A 24,080-nucleotide genomic window follows, 5' to 3' on the forward strand; every position below is an offset into this window, starting at 1 on the left:
TGAGTTCGTGGTAATTCAAATGGGTGCTCTAAATTCGCTGATCAGGGCTGCCCTCTGTCCGATTTGCCGGAGGCCAAGCTTAACAGTGGACCGGGACACCAGACTTGGACTTGCTGTGAAAATGGTGCTGAAATGTTCTTGTGGTGTTATCAGCTCCCAGTGGTCCTCGCAAAGAAAGCAAGGTGCAAGGGCTTTCGATGTAAACCTCAGATCTATACAAGCAATCAGGAGCATTGGCAAAGGGCCCACTTCTCTGAATGACTTCTGGGCAGTGATGAATGTTTCACACCGAGGACTGCACCAGAAGACATACCAAGAGCATTTGAAGAAAGTGCTCAAGCCAGCTGCTCAAGTTGCTGCACAGAGTTTTTTTGCAGGTGCTTAGAAGGCTGTCAAAGATGTTTATAAAGAAATGGAAGTCAACTTCACCAAGAACATTACAGTTGTTTATGACGGCACATGGCTGACGCGCGGGCACAGCTCACACATTGGTGTAGGCTGTGTAATAGAATTTTACACGGGTCTTGTACTTGACTGTACAGTCTTGTCCAACTTCTGCCTTGGGTGTGAAATAGGGCCAACTGAAACCGACCCTGCATACCATGAATGGAAGAAGGCTCACCAGTGCCAAAAAAACATTGATGTCAATGCAGGACGCATGGAAATTGAAGCCGCACTGCAGCTTTTTGGGCGCTCCCTTGACAGAAACGACCTCAGATACACAAACATAAACAGCAGCAGCATGCCTCCCTCTTCACTGTAGAAGCAGCAGTTTACGAGGCAGTTGCTGTGTACAATGCAGGCAACTTGCGAGCTTATACTGAGCTTTGCACTACACTGGGCTTAAAACCTGGTGCCCTTGCCCTTCAGAGGGCTGCAGGAAAAGACCATCAGCGAGCCAAAAAATCGTCTCGTGTGCACGAAATCAAAGGGCAGAGACCCAAGAAGTCACGTGTAACCAAAGACAGCGAAAACTACAGTCCTGGTGCATTTTGAGAGTTGTGAACTGCTCCGAAAACTTTGAGAGACGTTTTCTCAAAAGTGTGTTTTGGGCATTCTGCTTTGTCTGTGGAGAGGGTAGCGTGGGAATGCCTGAACCAATTTTGATCCTGTTTGTTTTTATTTATTCCCTGAAGTGTGCTTGAGGGTATGACAGTCTTCAATATCTCGTTGAGGGCTTAGTTTTTTTTCTACAGCTAATTTGTGAACGACAAGTTCTGGCACAGTTAGTGAAGGTGAACATGATGTTCTGTGTAAAAAAAAATAATGGGTTTAAGAAAATTTTTGGAACTGTTGTACCCTGCAGGGCTCTTTTGAGCAAAGATTGAAATTGAAGGCAGCTCCCTGGCATGTTTCGTTACAGTGCCAGGTTTTCCACAAGCGGAACACATGTAACATTTTGTAACTTGAAAACTATACAAGGTATTATAATGAAACTCCATATTTCTTTATTTAAGACACTTTTCAGTGTGGCTACCAAATTTCATTGCTCTAGGTCAAAGAACAAAAAAGTTTGCCCTGATCCCCACCTCCCCCCTTAAAGGGGGACACTGGTCTTTGGGACCAAAAAATGACCCAAAAATCAATTTTTTAAAAATGACATTTTGGAGCCTATAGCTATTGTTCAACTCTACCAGTTTTCTCCTCCAGGAAATTTGTATTTTGACCATAATATTAAATTTAGACCACTGTGTGGGCTCAATTTGTGTAGCAGCAGGCGATTTAACACCATGAAAATTTTGGACACCTGGCTGTCTTAGTAAGTTAATATCTCAACGTCTCGGACAGATAGACGTCATATTGTTTACTAAGGGAAGCTGAAGGGACAATGTATGCAATAATCGAAGCACAATTGTTCTATCATGCTTCAAGAATGTATAATTTTGCAAAGTTTATCTATGCATGATATTACACTTTGAATGCTGCTATTCTAAGTGCTGTAAGATTACTAATGAGGGTAAAATGAAAAAACTGCTCCGATTATTGCACTCCTCACTCACCATACTATCTAGCCATGGGTTAAAAATTATTTTTAGTAAGGCATTTTTTGTACTGAGGTACTAATAAATGACTAATTAAAATTAATTATCTTAGGAACTAACAAATGAATTTAAAAAGCAATTTCATATTTGAAATCAGCATAAAAAAAATGAGCCAGTTGTTAGTTTCATTAGGATTGGACTAGAAATGAGGAAAATAGGTCAAGACCAGTGTCCCCCCTTAATTAAGACGAACTTTCGCTTATAACGAACGAGACCGGCTCAACCATCAAAATATACATTGTTTCAATGACACAAAATCACACGTACAACGAACGTCATTAAGCCCTGCTGATCGGTTACAGGGAATGGAGTGCGTAAACCCGGCACCGCGATATCTGCCTCCGACCCCTTTGTGCGCCCGGCGCGCGGTATGTTTTCCAGTCTCATCGCAGGCGAAATGCCCTCCCCGTTTCGTTCCGCTCTCAAGCGAGCTACATTTCCCCGCCGACCTGCCTTCCACGGTCACCCTCCCGCCCCTCTGAACTCTGCTCCCCTCTCCTCATTCTCTCGCAAATCTGTTTGTGGCCTCTGCGATCAACCACGCCACCGCCGGTGCTGATCGCAGAGGCCGCGCTCCAGACCTTCCATGGGAGTCGGGAAGGTGGCTGCAACTGACATTCACGGACGCCCCTCGTTGGTCTCTCCGCTGGTGCTGTGCGTCTGTATCTTTAGCTTGATTGGCTTGATTGCCGCCTGTGCACGTTGCATGTCTACCCCATCGTGTGCTTTTGTCACTCTTGTTGCGCTGCGGACGTTTCGTTGGCTTCGTTCAAATCTCGGGCCCTGGTTGTAATTCGGGATGGCGGACGGGAACACCGTGCCCATTTCTATTGTATTCAGTGGTAGTAATGATGAAGGCGGCCTGGGCAAAGGCGATGGCCACTGGCGAGCGGAACTGCTTCCGCAAGGCCAACTTTGTCAACACAGTGTCTGTTGCCGAGCCTGATGCTTCGGAAGATGACCAGCCCGGCGACGATTTGTGGCAGCGCGTCGTCGACTCCGACATGGAGGGTGATGACATTGGTTGGAATGGTTTTATTTCTGTCGATGACTACGCCGACACCGCGGGACGAGAGTGCCGCGGAGAAATCTGATGAGGATGAAACTTCGGAGCCAGCACCCATAAGCGCGCCGCGTGACGCTCATGTTCGTTTAAGCAGCTCGACTGTACTCCGTGTGACATTGTGTTGTAAATGGCCAATGTTGTTGTGCAGCGGGCAAGACCATGCCTGCGATGCCACCCGGAGTACCCGCTGCCATGCTGGGCCACCAGTTCCTTGTGGGCAACGCAGCCATGCCATACTACGTGAGTGCCCTCCCTTTTTGTCCCCTTTATTGGGCACCCATATTTGTTCGTTTTGACTGGGGCTTGGAAGTGCCTTCCGGCTTCACCACAAAATAATGACCACTCATTTAGTGTGGCAGTGTGTCCCCCCTTTGTGCAATATGTGCATTATTTCTACCAGAGTTCCTGCCAAGCATGCCTACAGGATGTCAAACATAAGGCTGCATGAGACACCATTCTTGCAAGTAGTCTTGTGCATGGGCTTCGAAAAAAGAAAAGTCTGGTCTAGGTGTCAGCCATGGAAAAAAAAAGGTGTTGATGGGTGGCCTAAAGCAGTTCTTTTTTCCCTTGCTTAGTAAAATTAATAAACCACTGGAGGTGTGCGAAGTTCTGTTTATAACGTTCTAGAGCATCCAATCAAATTGGAAACAATATTTTTCATTGTGAAAGATTATTCTGTAGTACGAACGAAGCATGGGATGTTCAAAGCGGTCACAAATGGACCGTATCTAATTACATAAATTTGAAGTCAAAAATGTGTGTTCACACTAGGTTGAACTACCTCTATATTTTGACAGTAGTGGTTCAACTCTATTACTGCAGTGTTTACCTGTTCATTAACCTTTGGCTTACAGGGACACCCTAGGGCAGATGCACATGAATGTGGTGTCAACTTTTCTTACAAATAATGTTGCATAAAACAAAGCCCAGAGGTTTCATCCCGTTCAAAGCCCAGAGGTTTCATCCCGTTCACGTTTCCATCATTTCTCGGATCGTGCAAGCACCCCTAGAATACTGTGGAGCATGACACAACAATCTTACTTCTGACGTGCATTATCTATTTAAATTTGAGGCGTTTTTTATGATACAGAGCGCACTACGACTGTAACTTCTGTGACATGGTAACATGAGTGTCATTGATGCAGCTGTGCATGCGGAGGATTCATGTAATGTGTGGGCATGGTTATGCCAAAGCATGCTTTGTAATGGTCGATGCCTGCCTTGGAAGCATGGAGTGAGTGGGCTTGAAGGATGAGCCACAGAGGAAAGCGCCGTTAATGTTGTGAGTGGAGTTTTGGGTTGGTGGTGTAAAGGAAGTGCCATGCAAAAAACACTAGTGAGGGAAGTGTGCATTGGTGCTGGAGCGGCAAGGCAATCATTGTTCTAAGTGGCAGGCAGCTGTAGGCTCTCCGGGCTGATCAATAAATGCTTTGTCGATAGCTACTGTTTCTGCTAGGTGGCGGCAAAGCTCCGAAACGGAAACGTTGAGGCCGGACTCTCTCTCGGCCTGTCGATGTGGGCCTGCCGATTGTCAACAGGGCTGCCATTGCACGCATGCCAGAGGGGTGGAGGAAACTGTGTAACATGCAGTTCAGGCCATTGTGTGATTGTTTGGATGACCACTTGTTGAGCAAGTCAGAGCTTGACATGGCGCCACTTAGGGAGCCCAGCTGAATTAACTGACGCTGGCCCCAGGGTGTCCAAATAAGAGAGCTTCCAGCTCCATAAACATACATGGGCACGTGACTGTGATGACAGTCCGAGTTAACCAAAATTTGGAATTAACGAGGTTTTACTGTATTTGCCTAAGCTTGCAAAGAATAGGAAGGTATGCACTAGGTGCGGAAAATGCAACCCTGAGATCATGGTCTTTAATGTTGCCTTGCGAACACTGGAAAACTGGCAATTTTAGCAAGCGGGATAGTGGCATTCTGCTAACCCCTAGAAGAGCTGTGCCATCCTGGGAAATAATGTGGTCTGCACTGTTTTCTCTGCTGTTGCTGTTGTGCGCCCATAAATTCAAAGTTGCAGCACTGCCCATCAAGGGAAACGCCATGGCTGTGAGCAAGACCACAGACCTGCCATAGTGTGTGCATTGTTTTGTAGCCTCCCCAGTGATGAATTATGTTCTGATGTTGTGCACAACGCTGAATGAAACACTTGAAACCTGAGGGGAGGCTGCGAAGGCTGCACTCAAATGTGTGGCTGTGCTGAACATTTGTGGGCTTGCTGTGGATACAACTCAAAAGTGGTGTGCAGTGCAAATCCACTGGTGCATTTCTCTGAGCACATGGTATGGCAAACGCTTGCATAGTTCGCTGGAATTTGTTTGCACGTACACGAATTGTGGGTGGGCTTTCCTGCATCCTTTTGAGCATCTGATTTGCCAGAGCCTCTTGTAATCCAGTTGTGCGGTTGTTTTTTACTTGACAGGTTGTATGAAAGCAAACTAGCTGCTTACGGAGCTCTTGACAGTGGTCTGCATTGACGGTTCTCTAGACCAGAAATCTGTTCTTGTCTGTGCACGTCTGCGTGTTTTGTTGTTTAAGAAACTTTTGGTGCAGCCTTTGTCAAAAGTAGATAGCCCAGGGGTGTTTGTTTCCTTGTGGGCCATGCTGTGCATCTCTGATCCACCCCCTTCTCTTTTGACAAAGGCTGCACGTGTCCCCTGTGCTAAAAATGAGTTTTGCAGAAAAGGTAGAAAACCTGCAACTGAATTCCTGAGTGCAAATGCTACAAGGGGGGCTTCTTGTGCTTGAATGGCTCAGCAATCACTACTGCTTACTCTGCGCAACCTGAATTGGTATTTTGGTCTCTTCCATGCCGTATGCAGAGAGGTAGCAAACAGCACCCTTAGGGGTCTTTTGGTTCCATGTGAACAACACACGCGTTCACCGAAAAGCAGCCAGTGCATTCAAGGTTGTTGCCGCTCATCAAACCTTGTTTTCCCAGATGTGCCTCAATACAGTAGAATCTGTGATACGAACACTGTTGGTACGAATTTTGCAATCATAGGGATTCGTGAAATTCCTTCGGCCAGAGTACATTGTGTACACGGATGTGCAGAATTTCGGATGTTCCAAACTCTCCCTCGCCTCCACGGATGATACGAACGCATGAGCCGCAACCACACCCTCAAGAACTAAGCGCTGCCCGCACATCGCCGACGTCGCAATCACTTATCGCCTGTTGAGCACCGCACGCAGTGAGCAATGGTGCGCGGCCCGCACATCGCCACAGTCAGATTGCTAGTCGTGCGGTACGCACTGCGCGTAGTCAGTTGTGGCTGCATAGCAGTGAATAAATCCCGTCAGCCATAAACAGATCTGTGTGAATGCGTTTTTCATGCTTCTGCATACGAATTTTGTTCGTTCGGATGATACAAAATTTCGGATAATACGAATTTTTTTGCGACCCCATGAGATTATCACAGAGATTCTGCTGTATCTAAAAAGTATTTTGGGGAATGAACAGACGAAATGGGCTCTTGCATAACAGATGAGTGCAGTGCGTTCCTCTGTACTTGCCCTGTTCATGTGCTTTTGTATGTTAATTCAATAAAATGTGCACTGAATAGTCTTGTGCAGCCAGTGCAAGTGCAAAAAGAGGGTGGCAAGACTTGTCAGAGTGACTCCGCTTCAGACACCGCCATTTCGACATGTGTCAACTTGTGCTATGCAACAGTGGCATTGGCGAAACGGTGCTTGGCTACTTCATAGGCAAGTCCATCGGCTTGCGCGAAGCGTGTGCGCCTGAAAGTCAAGCTGCCATATTGAGACCCCTTTTGGAGCTCCGTTTCCCAAGTCCCAGTGCAATGCAAGGCTTAATGTGGTGGCCACGTCGTGTGAAGTCCATCTGGGGGCTTGCTCTTGGGCTTGCTCGAGTTCCTGTGCATATGTTTGGTGGTGTTTTCTTGGGAGGGCCCTGGACCACTTCTTGTCAACATTGCAGTTTTCCTCCATGGCTTAGTTTGTCCTTGTGATGCTATCACATGTCAGGAAAATTGCATCATTTACATAGGGTGCAATTTTTAGCACTTAATTTTCACTTTTGCAACAAGGTGCCTTAGTGCACTGGAAGCAAAAAAAGGGAGGGTCTGGAAGAAATGAGGAAACTGGCGACGACATTGGTTTGGGGCCCCTCTGAGATGCGTGCAATGTGTTTGATGCTCATTGACCTGTGGTGCGAGTTATGCTTCATTTTGCATTTTGCCTTTTTTGATGTTTTGTTTGTTTGGTTCTGTGGCAGATGTTTTGAAAGCATGACCAACCTGATTTTTTGTTTGTTTCTTTCGTCCTCTTTTCTTTTTCTTCTTTTTCTTTTCTTTCCCCCCACCCAATCTACGAAGGGCTTGCAGCAGCAGCCTTTGTATAGCTACGAAGACTTGCAGGTGCTGCAGACTAGAATGCCACACCTGGTAGGTCTCACTCAATCTTTCACCTTGGTTTGAGCGCTTTTTTTTTTTAATGTTGCAAACATCTTTCTTTTGCCATTTACTTCATTGAGTTTTTTTTCTCTCTCTCTCTGCTTTGCTGTTCTCTGCCTATCATTGCACTTTTCGTGTTTGAACTTCAACTTCACATGCCTTCTTCTTGTATATGCTTGGGTTCTGCACTTCATAACACTCTGCATTTCTTTTACCTCACAGCACCTCTGTTTCATTCACCTATGTCATTCCTTGTTCTGCCCGTAATCGTGGCTATTTCCCATGAAATGCACACTACCTTATTCACACTGGCACTTTGGTTGTAAATTGTGCAAAATGAGTGGAGTGGAGGGGTGTCTTCAGAGCTACTTGCAAGATGGCCGTGCATCGCAAATGTGCAAGTACATGGAAAGCAAAACCAACATGCGTGCTGTATACTTGAAAATGGAAAAAGGCAGCATCAGTGATTTGCTTTTTGGTATCATTATCATCCTGTGTAAGGAGCAGCAACATGCAGGCCTCTAAATCCACAGTTGTGCTTCTAGATTTTGTGCAGTTGCTGTGGTTTCTGAGTTGTTTGCAGCTCTCCTGATATGCAGTGTATGCTGCAGTGCGTTTCACTCATTTCAGACTGAATGGCGATGCTTGGAAACTTGGTAGTCCTTCACGTTGTGTGTCGTGTGACGTGTTAGTACAGTCTATGTGTAATTTACATTGTCTCCCAACCAAACACACAATCAAATTTTGGTTGTGTGTTTGTTCCCTGTAATAATGAACAAGAACGATGCATAAGTCACCACTAGGAATATGTCCACGCCTGGTAAATAAATTGCAGTTGGATTTCTTTTGTTGTGTTGTTTCGGTTTAAATAGCGAAACTGTGCGCTATTACATGTAGGTGGGCTTTTGAGTAATCTGAAGCATAACAGAATTGAGATATTATACCATCTTGTTATACTTGCTTTTGGTGATGCTGGTGTAGGAACAGTTAGTGAATTGAAGTGCAAAGCAGCTGTTGTATGTGTCGCAGTTTTTTTATGCCTGGTGGGGCGTCATCTATGTAATCTAATAGCCATTATTTATCTCTTGAAACGTCGCCACGGTTAAAGACTCCATTTATTTACCGGGCGTATGTGAATTATATGTGGTGCGCAACATTCTAAAGTAAAGATTCTACCAATAATTTCATGTCTATGCTCCTTTAATCTTCAAATGTTTGAAAAGGTTTAATCTTCAAATATTTGAGAAGGTTTAATCTTCAAATATTTGAAAAGAATTGTCCTGCTGGTCCTCGTGTGTCAAGTGTAAATTTCGCTCATCTGTCCCTCTGTGCGGTTTTTATTGGCGCCTCGTAACATGCTTCTGCTGCGTTCTTTTAGCGAAGCCGTTCCTTGATAGCTGACCTGCACAGAAGTGTTGCACTGCCTGGTTGCAGCCTACATTTGTGTTGCTAAGTGGTCTTCCCAGAGTTTGATATTTGTGTGTTCCACTCTTACCTTCCCTGTCGTCTTCCCATTCTTTCCTTCTGTGGTTTGTTTTGAAGTGTCACTCCCAAGAGTTAATGTGCTTTGATAGCCAAGAGCTGTTTTTCTGCTTTCCTGTGTGTGGTTGCAGTATTGTGTGTATTCTGACATCGCTATTCTTTCTGAACTGAGTGCAGTGTCCGTTAAAGTTGTGTTAGGAAAGATTGGCTTCCTGGGATTTTTTAATTTTTCAAACATTGAGATGCATATCAGTATTAGGTATTTAGTCAAGCCTTTTGCTGCCTGAGAATGCAAAAGTGCCAGTGTGATTTTGGTTGACTGCTTTCTTGCGCCATGAATCCTTTGCTCTCTAAGCCGCTGCGGGATTCCATAACCTCAACATGCCAGTATAGACGAAGCTGTTTTTACTAGCAGAAAGTTTGCATGCTTGCTTTTGTGAAATCCATCTCATGGTACCCTGCTGAGGCTGTGTGATAGTGAAAGACATTACGATACGTGCTGCGGTTTCTTTTTCATCTTTAATATTGCCAATTTCACATGTGCATGTGCTTACTTAAGACTTCTGACCAGGAATTAGTTTTCTTTTTTGTTCAGTATTAAGAATGAGTGGGAGGTTCAAAAGTCAGATTATGTTGTGTGAAAGTTTTTCTTCTGCATTTAAATTATCGCTTAGCAACATGATTGCTGCCATTGCAGCTGTTCGCCAGGTGTGCTGGGGCTGCTGTTATAACCATATTTGTTTTCGTCAATTGTCCCTCTCTGGAGGTGTATCAGTTTCAGGAAACAACCGGATGTCATCTGGGGTAAAGTCTGAAAGGCAGTGATGAGCATCTAATTTTTGCAGGCCTTGATAGAGAGTCATTTCTTGTGCGGTATGAAGGAGGGTAGCTTGTGGGTGCATGTCATCACCATTTACGGGGTTTGTCTACCCCTGAACTCGAAGAGTGGTTTGCTTTCAAATGGAAGTGGATGGCACCAGGACAGAGAATGAAGTCAGCAACCTCCCTACAAATAACTGAGCTGTGCCATTTTGCATTTCATTGTTGCACTGCACTTTCTCTGTTGTTGACAGTGGCGGTATGGACTTTGCTAGATGTTATTGTGCCTTTCTTCTTCTCCATCTTTCTCCACCTGGCCAACAACACACAGGGCTACTATGACATGCAGTACCCCGTGCCTGCCACGAGCCTAGCCGGCAGAGACCTTACGTTGAACAACATGGCCTATGCTGGTGAGTGGTTCCGCATGCCCATTGGCCACAGAAAATGGCTTTTAATTGCTCTTGAGGGACCATCTGTTGAGGAGCCTCCTCTCCACAGTGAAGGAATTCCTCTGGTATCGTCATGCTTTGCATGAGCACTAAATGCTGAATAGATGTTTTTTGCACAGGCTCCGTTAGTAAGTCAGACAGGGTGCAGTAGTAGCAATTGGTATGCATATGGACTGGGCCGACTTGCTCTTGTCAGACTCCACATGCGATTGCTGTGCGATGTAAAATTTTTGACTGCTAAGTAAGCACTTGCCTGGCAGTCAACCAAGGGATCCGTACAGAACATGACCCCCAGAAGTAGCAGGAGCTCTTCGATCATGGCAGATTGAAATTCTGTTCCCTGTGGCCACTACGGGGAGGTTAACAGACACAGCCTATAGGCTAGGCTGTTTCTTTGCCCAGTCGGACACCGATTTCAATGCGTAGGTCCTGTGTAGAGTTCTGATGTCATCGTAGAGGTTTGTCATGCAGCTGGTTTACGATGTGCCTTATGCTTGTGCAGAGGGGAACAAGTTTGGCCGAGGGGAGAACAGCGACAGCAGCCCTGGCACAGTGGGGCCTCAGGGTGCTGCAGCTGGGGCTGCCGCTGGTGCCCAGGGGGCCCAGGGTGGTCAGCAGGGAGCACCCCCGGCAGCGGGCCAGCAAGCTGCCAGCCAGCCCTTCTTGAACACACTGCCCCCAGCTTACGGCTACTACTTCCCCTCCAACATCATGCCCGGATCCATCCACCACTATGGCCCACCGCCCATGTTCCCTGTGAGCCCTTTGTTCAGCTGTTGTCCACTGCCAGTGCTGTGAGCACTAGCCTAAGAAAACTGCGTTTTGGTTGGTGTAGTAGGTGCCAACCACAGTGAGCTCAAATAAACATATGATAGAATTTCGGTGACATGAACCTGGCAGATACAAATTTCTGGCTGAAACAAATTTGAGAAAATTCTCTGGCCGAAGTGCATTGTGTATAATGTGCAAAATTTAGGGTGTTACAAAGACTGTCCTGCACCCCTATGGATAATAAAAATGCAGGAGCCATGATCCATCTCCGACGCAGCAGCAATCACCAGTCGTGCAGTACTCGCTGCGAGCAATACCGTATAAACGCATGTAAGGGCCGCACTTTTTTTCCAGATTTGAGGCGGGTGTGGCCCATACACGCGATGTGCGGGGAAAAAATTTAGAGTAAAGACACAACAATCGGAGAATGAGCGACATTTATTCTAAGTTCAATCATCGCTCGCGGAGTATTCCCGACTCCGAGCTGGTGATGTGCTCTGGTGTACGCTCATCCTACAACAAGTGGCGCATCATTTCCGCTGTCAACACGTAGCCGTTCCGCGCTTCCATCACTTAGCAGAGCAGCTCTTCTTCCAGTTCAGGAAACTTGAACAGCTTGCCTCGGAAAGCGCGTTTTTTACAGCTTGTGTTCCTTAGTGCATCCTTTTGGTTGCACCATCGTCGGACGCACTTCTCGGCCACGTCTAATTTCCTGCCAGCCACACGCTTGCCGTGTTCGACAGCAAACTCTCAGCCGTGTAGCTATTAAGGTGCTTGCCTTATCGTGCTAAAACTGCAACGCTCGGCGACAGCACACGAAAGCCACAACGACGGCGAACGACCACGTTACCACAGCTCCCGTGCCTTTGACAGCCGCAAAAGGGGTGAGCTGGTGATACGGAGGAAAAAGTTGATAAGCCACCACCTCGGGCACCATCCGTGGGCGGCACCTGAAAGCTCCTGTGCACATGCGTTGCCTCCGCGATCAAGTATGCCGTTGCTCGCAGCCGAAGCTGATCGCGGAGGCCACGGCGCGTGCATTTCGAAGGCTATTCCTGCGCCAGTCATGGAAAGTTTGGGTGTGGCCCTTACAGGGATATTATTTTTTAGTAATATTTCCTTCCTGTAAATGGGGTGCAGCCCGTACGGGCATTAATAGGATAGGAGGTGGTGCGTAGGCCACACATCACTGATTGCCAGTTGCGTAGTGCTTGCCACGAATGCTAAGCGGCAGCACTTCGCCCGTAAATTGCCAATGCCACGATCGCCAGTCGCGTTTTCTCGCTATGGCAATGGCAGTAAATACTTTCCACTAAGGCATTTCCTATGCTTCAGCAATGGATTTTGGTCTTTTTTTTTTAATGTGAATTTTCAGGTGATGCCAATATTTTTTGCGCCCCCTCAAATTTCAGTTGGTGAGATACTACTGTACTGCTAAGGGGTAATCGCACCTTGATTCTCCTGAACGCATTTGACTCATGTTCACGAATTTATTTGTGCCACCTACATCTATAGCATTGAAGAAGGGGTCCACTGTTAGAGTTCAACAGTGCACGTCTCTGAGCTCTGATATTTCTCAGGGGTTAATAATACTGAGATAGTGATTTTGGGTTCAGTCTTTTCAGAGTTTCTTTAGTTTATTGCATTTCATAGTGAATATGTGATAGTATTGACCTCTTCATTCATTGCTGGTCAGCCTGAAAGCACAAAGAGAAAAAAAAAGCATGGAACTGGGGTGGTCGCCTTCACTCTGCTGCTTTACTGATGCTTGCCAAAGGTTTCTTCTTCCTTTTTTTTTTAACATAAGTTGGGGGCACGATAGGTACATGCTCTCCTTTGATCAATATTGGGAACAGGTTGCTCATGCTTAATTCGCATTGGCTGCACTCCCTACCTCCTCACTCATGTTTCGCTGAATCTCTTCACTGCGAGAGCGAAAGGGACTGTACATAGGGAGCCTGAGAGCTAGCACTTAGAATTTTTTCTCAACATGCTTGCATGGATTGCTGCTTGCAAAATTTTAATAGTAAGGGAGTGAAAAACACATCGTTCAAGTGCGAGAGGCTCCTGATTGTTTGTGAGGTTAACATTGTTGCTGCTTTTTTTTTCAACTTTTTCTTTCAAGTGGATGCTTTCCCTCTTGCTAGTTTTGCTAGCATCCACAATAGCCTTATGGCATTGTAACTTCAAAAAAAAAAAAGTGCAAAAAGACGACGGACACAGAAAGAACACACCACATGTGCCACCTGCGTCACGTCTTTTTTCGCTGCTTTTTTTTTCTAAGATCCTGTACGAACTAGCTTGGATGTCGGTGTTACTCCTGTTGGTTTTGTGATCTCTTTGGCCTTTCATTTGGACAAATTGTGCCACAAAGCTGCAAATGAGTTTATAAGTGAGACTGGTTCCTGAAGTGCGGTGTTTGCTAAGTGTGTCCATTTCTTGGTGCATCCACCTTTCCTTGAGCGTGGGGCTGGCATGCCTCTTCCTTCTCGTGTGGCTCAAAGTCCTCCTTCCGACTGATCTCGGATTTAGTGTTGGATTGTGCCACACCAGTTTAGTTCAACACTCTTGCATGTGGCATAAAAGGCACCGTAGTGCATGATGGAGGGAGTACTTGATGTGCAAAACCCGCCCTTTTCCTTGGTTTCATGTGTAGGGGATAGTGTAAAAATTCGCTGCGTGTTCTCACGTGTAGATGGCATTTTAAATTTTCTTTCATTGGCCAGCTATTTTAGTGGCCATTAGCATGAAAGGGGAAAGTTTTTATTTGGGGATGGTCTTGATTGTGGAGAGAATAATGGTGCTGCACTAGTTTTTTTTTTTCGTATGTGCTGCCTGTAGCCTAGGCAGTCGCGTGTGGTCTGCTCTGAACTAGGAGGCCTTGCTCAGGAGCCTGTTGACAAATGATCGACATTAGTATTGGTGCGGCATTGACAGGACACTGCCATGTGCCGGTCTTGCTCAACCTGTTGGCTGTGTGAGCCCAGCACAGGCAGGACAAATCAGCCGCCGCGGTGGCTAAGTGGTTATGGCGCTCGGCTGCTGGCCCAAAAGACGTGGATTCGATCCCGGCAGCGGTGGTCGAATTTCGGTGTAGGCGAAATTCTAGAGGCCCGTGTGCTGTGCGATGTCAGTGCACGCTAAAGAACCCCAGGTGGTTGAAATTTCCGGAGCCCTTCACTACGGCGTCTGTCATAGCCTGAGTCGCTTTGGGACGTTAAACCCCCATAAACCAAACGGGCAGGACAAATCGGGCTGCTTGTTTCTGTGGGGTGAAGCAGGAGAGTGGCAGTGATGTGCATGGTGTAGTAATGTGCTGGCTACCATCCTGCTGCAGTCTACAGGTCAAGGTTACTCCCCCTTCAAAAAGAAATCAAAACTGTACGGCTGATATCTAGTGTGTGTCAAGAAACTTGTGTTAGCTGAAATTGACCGCAGTAGTTTACTGGTGGACGGGGTTGGTTCTGATCACCCCGGGGTGTTTGTGTGGCAGGTGCCTCCAGTGACCAACGCCCACGGCCCCACCACAAGCGCGCAGTTTCAGAAAGCCAGTGCATACGCATCCCACTCGTTCACCTCCGGTACGTCTTCTGCCAATTGTTCCAGCCGTTTTCTTTCTCGCTTGTTCTTGTTTGGCCGCCTGCATTGTTTCCCGCAGCCGAGCTGCTGCTTCCCTTTGTTTTGCAATGCCGTGGCGAAACCTGGTTTCAGCCTTGAGGGGGGCCTACCTTAAAGTTGGTTGCCGTGCCCTGTGAAGGCAGCAAGAGCTGGGGCAGCTTTTAGCTGCCAAAGAGTGCAATGGCTACTTGCTATCAACTGGTTGGCAGCCTGGAAGAGTGATTGGTTCCACTTTTTGTGGGCTTTTTTTTTTTTTTCATTTGTGGTGCCTTATGTCTGTTATCTGATGGGATGCAGTCGTACTGTGACCTTTCTAAGGTGGGGTGTGGGGGGTTCCTGTAGGCAGAGCTTGCTGTGGAGCAAGCAGTTAGGAACTAGGTGGCCGGGTACAGGGCAGTGCATGTGGGTGTCATGGCCTGGTGCTCACTACTAAAGCGCGCAAGTGCGAGGACAGCTGTGGCACACGAGAGGTGCGTCATTTGCCTGCTCTGTCTCTCCCCTTTCTAGGCGGGTATGACAGTCTGAATCCCACGCCGGACTACGCCAAAAACACCTATGGCGCAGGTTCTCAGGGACAGGCTAAGGGCATCTCGGGTTCATGTGAGTAGTGCAGTCTGCTGCTGCTACTGTGTCGCGTGGCCTCTTGGAACCTGCTGCTCTGGCATTTTCGCTTCCCCTTTTGGATTGCCTTCGTTGTTGTTGTTTACCATTGATGTTATGCATTGTTTGGTTGTGCTCTTCTGTATGCTTGCAGCACACAGCACACGTGTGTGGTGTGCAGTTTTATTTTTACCACATGATTTCCGAGGGCAAGTGATGTGACTCAGGAGATGGTGTTTTTCTTTTACTCCCCGCTTGTTTGTGGACGGTGTCTTGTTGGAGAGAACATGGTGAGAGAGAGAGAGATGTGTGTGTGGGTGGGGACGCAGAGGATGAAACTAGGGCACAGTACAGTGGTGTAGCTGCGTTCAGAACTGCTGTGACCACCACCGCCACTACTGCTGTTCCTGCTTGTCTTTTCCATGTTCCCTTTAACAAAAAAAAGTGGTTACAAGTGGCGCAGGGAACATGGCCCCAAGTGAGAGGGGGGCATCAAGAGATGGTGCGGGTGGGCGGTGTTGGAGTAGGGGGGAAAAATTGGAACAAGACCTGTGTCTCTCTTGTTGCAGTGGGTTCGGCCGATGCATCCAGGTCAGGGCACGCTAGAACCCACCCCCATTTAGCAAAGGTACTGACCCACGGTTTCTCCTCTGTGTTCCTCCTCTCTTTCCTCTCTCTCTCACCTTCTTTCGCTTCTTTGCCTGCTGGTGTTGCTTCTCTCCATATTCGCTTTTCCAAGACTTGCTTGAGGATGCTTCGTACTTCCGTCTCGCCTCCCCCTTCCCCTTTTCTGCTTGCTGCCATGACGAGACGAGTTTCCTGCCCTCACTCCTCCTCTCACTTGGAGAACTCTTCGTGCATTTCACCGGCAGTCGGTGCCTGGTTGCTTCTCTTTCTCAAATGTCATCCTTTTCTCTGGTAATACGCCATGTTGTGGGAAAGTGAAGCCTTGTGCACTGCTGCTCCGGCACTCATTGGTAGTTTCTACCTCCAACGCACTTCTGCTTTTCCAACAGCACTGGTGTGGCTCTATGCCCTTTCCACATCTCTTGCCAAGAGGCTACTACTTCTATTTTTGTTGTTGTATCCTCATGTGTTTATTTTAATTTTATATATGGTGCGGCTGTAATTGGCTATAGCTTTCTTTTACTTGGGCAATGGAAAGTGCAGTTTTAATTGCCATTGTGTGCTGTGTCTCTTGAACTGACTGGTTCTGTGCCATTAGTATAGATGTTAAATAAGGTTGCATATTACATGGGTGTGCTTCAAGTCCTGAATGTAATGTTTTCTGCACATGTTTTTGTGTGACCTGTAACTGATGGAGCCCAACACACTGGTCCTGCCTCCTGTAGTGGAAAGAGAAAGTGTGGGGTGTTAAAAATTCGTTCAGCGAGGTTTCAAGTTTAGGCTGCATTAAGCTGGCAGAGTGGTTAACTGAATACAGATAAACCTGGATGTAATGAACCTCGATATAACGAATTCCTCTATGCTGCTGTGAAGTTTCTCGATAACTCCAACGCTATTGAAGGGTCTGTTTGTGAACTCCGTGCACGAAATTTGTTACTGCGATTGTCCTTTATATTATGAACCCTTTACGCCAACTGTCAGTTGGCTGGTGCTGCATTACTTTAAATTTGGCTGAACCATGGGAAAATTTCACGGCAAGAACACAACAAGCGAACATAGTTGACGCAAGGCACCATACTCCAGCACTATTGGCGCCTTTCTTGTGGAAAATTCTGCAGCTTTTGCGTTTTTGTTATCGCACGAAGTGACCGTAAGCAGCGCAAGACAGGGCTCGGCAAAGAAGGCATTAAACGAGTAGCACACAGCCATCGACCAGACAACCACGAGGGATGGGGCACTCAGGAAGAGACGTGTGCTTCAGACTCCCCCACCACCCTAACTTCCCACCCCAAGAATAGCCGCATCATGCTAGCCGTGGCAGCGTTATAAATGTGATAAAGAAATGTTTCTTTATGTTTAACTTCATATAGCAGGGGGTTTACTTTAACATTTGCAAGGGGATTTCATTGACATTTATTTATTTTAGCTTCTGTTCGGAGTTCTTTTGAGTGTATGTGAAAACTGTATGCAACAAAAAATTGCGGAATTTTATCAGTTTTGTTATGTCCAGGTTTAACTGTAGCTGTGTACCGCATTAGCTTTCTTTTAAGTAAGTCTTCAGTGCAAAAGGGTCCAGGTTTAAGTGTAGCTCTGTACTGCATAGCTCACACTGTGAAATGCCAGTCGTGTCTCTCAAGTGTAGGTTGCTTTGGTGTGCGTGCCGACAAGCATACAGCCCGTGTGACATAACGCCAATAGCAAACAGAAGCTTGTTCTGACTTTTCAGGAAGGGCTCATGGATTTCAGTTCACGGGAGGCCAGCCCTACTGTGCGCTGGAGTCTACCCACTGTAAAGGATGCTAACCTATGCCTTTCCATCTTTCCCCTCCCTTCTCCTGGAACACATCTGCGCAGTCTTTTGAGAAGCCGGGCTTTTTGGCTGGCTCGCAGCCCGCAGCAGCAGCACCCACAGCAGGCGGTCATCAGCAGCAGCAGCCAGGAGGCTCAGCATACCCACAGTTTGCTGGACCCCGTGGTTCGCCACCCTCTCTGGCAAAGCAGCAGCAGCAGCCGGGGGCTCACATGCGCCAGAACTACCCCTATTGGGGCAACTGAAGACCCGTTCTCCTCCGTGCTTTGTACTTTCTGCCACCACTACAAGTCTTTTCTCTCTCAACATCCCTGTCCCCAAAGACTGCGTGCTTGAAGTGAATTGTCGCCACCATCCCTCAGAAGTGGGTTGTCAGCATGCTGCTGGGGACGGGTGGGTGTTGGCAGGATTGGGGTGGTGGCGCCTGTCCCTTGCGCTCACAAAAGACAGTGTCACCCCCCTCCCTCGTCCAGCACCCTCCGTCCCTTCCGTCTGTCTTGACTGGGCTGTGTGCGGGATAAGAAGAAAGTGCTGTGCCCTCTTGACTGTGGTGGCTCTGCTGCAGTGATGGTGATGCTGCTTGCTGCACTGTTTCCTGCCCTACCCATTCCCCTTCCCCTCTTGTTTTTCAGAGACCCTCCCACCCCCCTTCTTCCCCCTTTGTTTTCATCTTTGGCCACCCACATTTAGTCTGCCACATTCTCCACCCTCTCCCTGAGATCATGTTTTTCTCCTTGACAAGTCTGGTGCAAGTTAATTTTGCATTTTTTTTATCTTAGTTTCTCATAATAATGCAATTATAATTCATCTTGAGACTCAATGGAATGCACAAGCCGTTTAAGTTTGCCCGCTTCCCGTTACTGCTTGGGGTAGCACAACCAGCCTTCCATTATCTTCTCCCCCTCTCCGCACCAGGCTTTGTTTGCAAGTGGTTTTCACATGGTGATGATAGTGATGTGCAGCGATTTGCGAGGAAATGCGCTCTTTGCCCACCATTTTCTCCTTGCGAATGCTGCTTCTCTGATGAGTACCGCATGTCACATTCTTTGATCTTTTTTTTTACATGCAGCTTTTTTTTTTTGCTCCAGAGTTTAGTCCTTACTTTTGCTTTGTCAAATTTAGGATTTGCAGAGATTCCTCTTTTAAGTCCACCAGGCCTGCCAGCCAGTAGTAGCAGAGGATTTTCTCAGTGCTTTGCGAGTAGGACAATGCATAGCACTACAGTAGTTTGGTACAAAGCTAGATTGAAAAAAAGTGTGGGCACAGTTCAAGGTGTGTGAATGTTTGTTGCCAGCATTGTTAGTCAAAAATTTGTGCAAGAGCTTGGCCAGTGCATATATTATGGTGAAGAGAAAAAAAAAAGTTGCCTGCAGCCACAGCCTGTGTTGGTTGCCAGTTTTAGTTCTGGCTACCTTGGCTCATGTGGTGCCATTGTCTGTTGCTGTCTGTTGTCAGTGTGGTGCATGCAGTCAAGGATGGCAGGGTCATGAAAAGCAGATGCGTACGTGGAGGGAACTGATGGCAGCCAGCTGCCTAGCACACCGTTGCTTGGCGGACACACGCTTTGTTTTTAAAGTTTTATTAGAGCACAAGCTTGAACCTGACCTGACCGTGTTGTCCCTTTCGAGTGGTCTCCTCTTGACTCTGCCACTCTCTCTTTGTATGTGGACATCTGTCGAGCGTTGCCCGTTTGCTAGTTTCAGTGCTTGCGAGGTTCTTTTGTACATAATCGCCAGGTGGCGACATCATGGGGTGCTTGCAGCATACAAACTTGGCACTTTCCTCCACATCTCCCCTGCTGTTTTTGTAGGTTTTTCTCCCTCCTCATTTTGTGTGTATGTGTGAGCGTTTGTGTATGCTTGAGTAAGTATGTGTGTGTGTGTTTGTGTTGGCATGCAGAGCAGGTATGCCTACCTTGGTTGTTGCTTTTGCAAGCTCTTCTACACAGTAAGCTGTTGCTGGGGGAACTTAACTGCTGCTGGCAGGCGGGCGGGCTTTTTCTCGCACAGATAAGTGTTCAGTCTGTCATTTTTGTTTCAAATGCTGTAATGCCGTGTGTTTGTGAGTTCAATTCTTCTGAACTGTTTCTCTGGCGTGCTTTTTTTTTTCTTTCATTCAGAAGTGTGTCGTGTTTCAGCAGCATTCAGAGTGTGGAAAAGTAAAATGCAGCAGTCTACGGTAGTATTTTTTCTACTGAAGCCATCTTTGCGCTGTGCGTATGTTGTGGGGGTTATCCTCCCCCTCCTTTCTGTAATATTTTTGCACCCTCCATTTTTGTTCAGCGAATCGTCTTTCTTTTTGTGAAGTTGGCATATATATATTATATATATATAATGTATATGTATACATATTCGTAGGGCAAGTGAACAGAGCAAACAAGAAGTCCCATGTAAAGTTGTTTTTCCCATGCGGAAACGAAAAATGTGTGGCAATGCAGCGTGAAATCAGGACGGGAAGAAAAAATAAATGTTTGTAAATATGAGTATACAGTTTGTTTTTCTTTCCAACTGTGTTATCAGCCTCGATGTTTTCTTGCAGTGCGTTCAATGTTTGCAGAATGCTCATGGTCTGATAATAAGCATGCAAATGGGAAGAGCTGGTAGTTTTCGTTTGTGTGGTTCGAAGGTGTGATATATATATATATATAGTTTGTGACGAGAGGCTCCGAAAAAAATAAAATTCTTGTCATTAATTTTGAGCTTTGTGTTTGTGTTTTTTTCCTTGCTACTGCGTGTGGTGCACAACCTCCTTTCATTTCCCTTGCCTTGAACTACCAGTGTGGTTTGAGTTAGGAGTTCAGCTTATGCATGTGCATGCTCTGCAGAAGTTGCTGCCTAAAGTATTTTACTGAGACCACCTTGCTATGTTGCAACCACTTATTGCAGCGAGGTAACCACAGCAGTTGCAGACCAGAAAGTGTTAGCCAACATTACTGTTTGGACATGATAAAATGCAGAAGCATGGCTGCTTTTTGAGTGTTCTTGCTGAAGAGTGAATTGAGGCTACAAGCGCCAGTAGTATTTACTACCTGGTTTGAGGGATCGATGCCCCCCCCCCGAGGTAAATGTCTCCTTTACCGATTAGGGTAAGCATGCTTGGTGGATAAATCGAAATTGCGGAAAAGCAAGAGCTATGACCCATGGTGTTCTTTCCATGAACTGTGTCCAACCGGTTGCAGTCAATATGTGCTGACCGCAAGAAGCTGCAGCTTCAATTTTTTATGCTAATGGGAGCTTTGCTTGATTGGCACCACTGACACTGTCCATTTGCAGTATGCATAATAGTTGGCATGTAATCTGCAAAATTAATGGTTCAACAGTTTCATTCCAAATGCTCCAAACTTTGTGCATTTGAGTGCCAAATATGTTGCAAGCAATGTGGGAAGGGATCAGACCAAAAGCAAGCAACCATTTTTATTGTCGCTGATCTGATATTCGCTATCGTTTCGAAAATATTGTGATTTTTTAGAATAACGTTTTCTAAAACCTGAGATGAGAAAAATGCAAGTTGGCAGCACTACACAAAGGTTGTTAGAAAAGGGAAGCCCGTGTCCTCGCACGAGATAAACCAGAGCCGGCTGCTCGGCACCAAGGCTGCAGCACCAGCGATGTGGGGGACGTTTTTTTTTTTTTTTCAGGTCTGTGACAAGCTAGGCACACAGACTCTCTAAAATGATTTCTCACCTTCGTTAACACTGTGTTCAGCAGGCCGACAGGCGCTTTCTCTTATTTTCCTCTCCTCCTGTGCACTAATACTCTTGCAAACTAGCAGCAGGAGCCCTTAACTAGGACCCAGCTGTACAGATCATCAGCTGGGCCCAGGCCGAGGAACTCTTTTGATCCCACCCCGCCGTAATTAAAAGTTATCGCCATCACCACCTGAAGTTATCGAAACTCGCTAATGAGGAGAAAGCTTAATTTACACTCATCGTAAGTATCGAATCTGAAGCGATCGAGGAGCGAGACCTTTGCAGCAAGACTTCAAGCAAATAACTACTGGACAAAGCAGAAATAGGATAAAAGAACCGACGATTGAGCGGTGGGACGAAGCTTGCTGTCCAATCGGACCCTTAAGTTCAGCAGGAGGTGACCGAAAGGGCAAGAGTGGCTGCAAGATCCGTTATCATTTCGAGTTTTTGGATGTTGCGAGCACTTGTAGAACACCTGTAACTATGCGACCTGCGCGAAAAAAGCGAATCGTGGGCTGCCGCGTTTTGATGGAGGCGAAAGGCGCCCGTGTGGTGTGCGATTTCAATGCTCGTTTAAGATCACCAGGTGATCGAAATTATTGCGGAGCCCCCCACTAGAGCACCTATCTTCTCCTTCCTTCTTTCACTCCCTCCTTTATCCCTTTCCTTATGGCTCGGTTCAAGCGTCCATCGAGATGTGGGACAGTTACTGCGCCGTATCCTTTCCTCAAAAACCAGTTTATCTCGTGGTCTTGTCCAGGAAATGCAACCGAAATAAGCCCTATCCTGTGAGTAGTAGTAGTAGTAAGTGGTTCTTATCAAAATAAAAAGGAAGGAAAAGATTTTTGCTTCATATACAGTTTCACGTGGTGGAAAGTGGGCGGAAAGAAAGGTTCCTCCATGCCTAGCGATCGCCGAAGGCAGCCGGATCGGAAAATCTTTAACCATCCTAACGGACTCAAAAGAGGCGTGCAGGAACTCTATGAAAGGAAGGATAGGTGAATGTGCAAGACAAGTCCTAGCACAAGTGGCTCCAAAAAAGGACCAGGCGAGGCATGTTATTTTCTGGGTACCCGAACATGCGGAAGTATGGGGCAACCTCAGAGCCGATTAGACTGCTCGAGCTTACGCGAACCGAGCCTCTCATCCACTGAGGCCGGAGGGGGCCTCAAAAAACGTAATGTCCACCTTCTCAGAAAGCACGAATTACTACAGGGGGGTAAGGAAAAGATATCCGGAACCGCACTCTAGCGTGACTCGGGAAGAGGCGGTCATATGGAGGAGGCTCCAAACAGAAACCCTAGCTAATCTTTTCATGTATCCAACGCAGTACAGGGACACGTGCCCCAAATGCGGAGGCAGACCCACGGTGTATCACACAACGTGGGAGTGCAAGGACAATTATAGTTTCCATAATCAGAAAGAACCGTGTCGGGAGCAGTGGAAGGAAGCGCTTTCCAGCCACAATCCAGCCTTCTAACAAAAGCTGGTACAACATGCTGTGAAAGCTGCCAGATCCAACGGGGCCCTGGAATAGGGGCTCCACCCGCTGAAGAGGGCGAAGACATCGCAAGATGAAGACGGCCTCTGCACTCTAAAGTGTATAGAAACTATAGAAGTAAAGTTTATCCTATCCTATCCTATCCTCCATGCCAATGAAATTGGATTGGATTAGAAAACATTTAATTCGTCTGAAAAGGCAGAATGCAGACGATCCGTGCTAGGTGGCTATCAGTCCACGGCTGACAGCGACCTGTGTAGCCCATTCAATGACCCGGGTTTGAACTCCCAAGTCTGAGCTGACCAACACGGCCTCCCACTGCTCGAGAGTAGGAACCTGTATTAGAGATTTCGGGGGCGGCTCCTCTTTACAATTCCACAATAGGTGATCAAAAGTGGCTAAATCACCACATAATGTACATGCAGGGTCGTATTCACCGGGGAAGAATTTTGACATGTAAGGCGTCATGAAGGATCGCGTCTGGAGTCGCCTCCAAGTGGTCTCCTGCTCCTTATTAAAGGCTTTGTCTGAAGGAGGGAATATCCTCCTTTCAAGTTTAAAATGATTAGTAATATCGTGAAAAGATGATAGGCCGTCCTTCGAAAAACTCTCAGCAACGACAGCGTCCCCTGCTCGGCTGACGAATCCTCGAGCTGTTATGTGTGCCGCTTCGTTACCAGGATTCCCCGAGTGAGCCAGGACCCATATCAATTCAATAATTCTGTCTAAGTCTTTGGTTTGACCCAATATGCTCATTGCTGCCTGAGAAATTCTGCCCCTCGCATAATTGCGTATGGCAAATTTAGAGTCGCTGAGTATGGTAGCTTCTGTGTTAATGATAGCAAGGGCGATTGTCGCCTCTTCTGCCGTTTCCGAGGATTTCGTTATGGTAGTGCCGGAGACTATCAGTTTACCTTGCGTATCCACCGCCGTTAGTGCGAACGCTTGTTTCTGGGGATATTCTGCGGCATCTACATATACTGCATGTTCATCTTGGTTGTATATGTTGTGTAGAGCTTTTGCCCTAGCCCTTCTTCTCCCCTCGTGGTGAGCAGGATGCATATTCTTAGCTAGTGGCTTAACTCTTATTACCTTAATTAGCGATGCGTTTAGGTATCTGTGTTTTGGTATCTTGGGGTGGCAACTGTATGCCTAGTCCTAAACGATCAAGTATGGTT

The 24,080-nt window shown here is 46.8% G+C and overlaps 1 protein-coding gene across 6 annotated transcripts in view; it reads left to right on the forward strand.

Moving 5' to 3' along the window:
- Positions 1–20,411, forward strand: part of lig (ubiquitin-associated protein-like lingerer) — a 47,825-nt gene extending 27,414 nt beyond the window's left edge. For 2 of the 6 annotated variants that reach the window (XM_077654469.1, XM_077654468.1), the window contains exons 16-23: positions 3,257–3,348; positions 7,457–7,525; positions 10,167–10,248; positions 10,790–11,043; positions 14,552–14,639; positions 15,184–15,276; positions 15,846–15,904; positions 17,758–20,411. In XM_077654469.1, coding sequence (XP_077510595.1) covers positions 3,257–3,348; positions 7,457–7,525; positions 10,167–10,248; positions 10,790–11,043; positions 14,552–14,639; positions 15,184–15,276; positions 15,846–15,904; positions 17,758–17,958 — 938 coding nt within the window. In that variant the 3' untranslated portion in view covers positions 17,959–20,411. The remainder of the gene's footprint in view (positions 1–3,256; positions 3,349–7,456; positions 7,526–10,166; positions 10,249–10,789; positions 11,044–14,551; positions 14,640–15,183; positions 15,277–15,845; positions 15,905–17,757) is intronic. The other 4 variants (XM_077654471.1, XM_077654470.1, XM_077654472.1 and 1 more) reach the window with 3 other exon arrangements.
- Positions 20,412–24,080: the final 3,669 nt, after the last annotated feature.

This window comes from Amblyomma americanum, chromosome 2 (genome assembly GCF_052857255.1).
Source record: "Amblyomma americanum isolate KBUSLIRL-KWMA chromosome 2, ASM5285725v1, whole genome shotgun sequence".
Taxonomy (NCBI): Eukaryota; Metazoa; Arthropoda; class Arachnida; order Ixodida; family Ixodidae; genus Amblyomma; species Amblyomma americanum.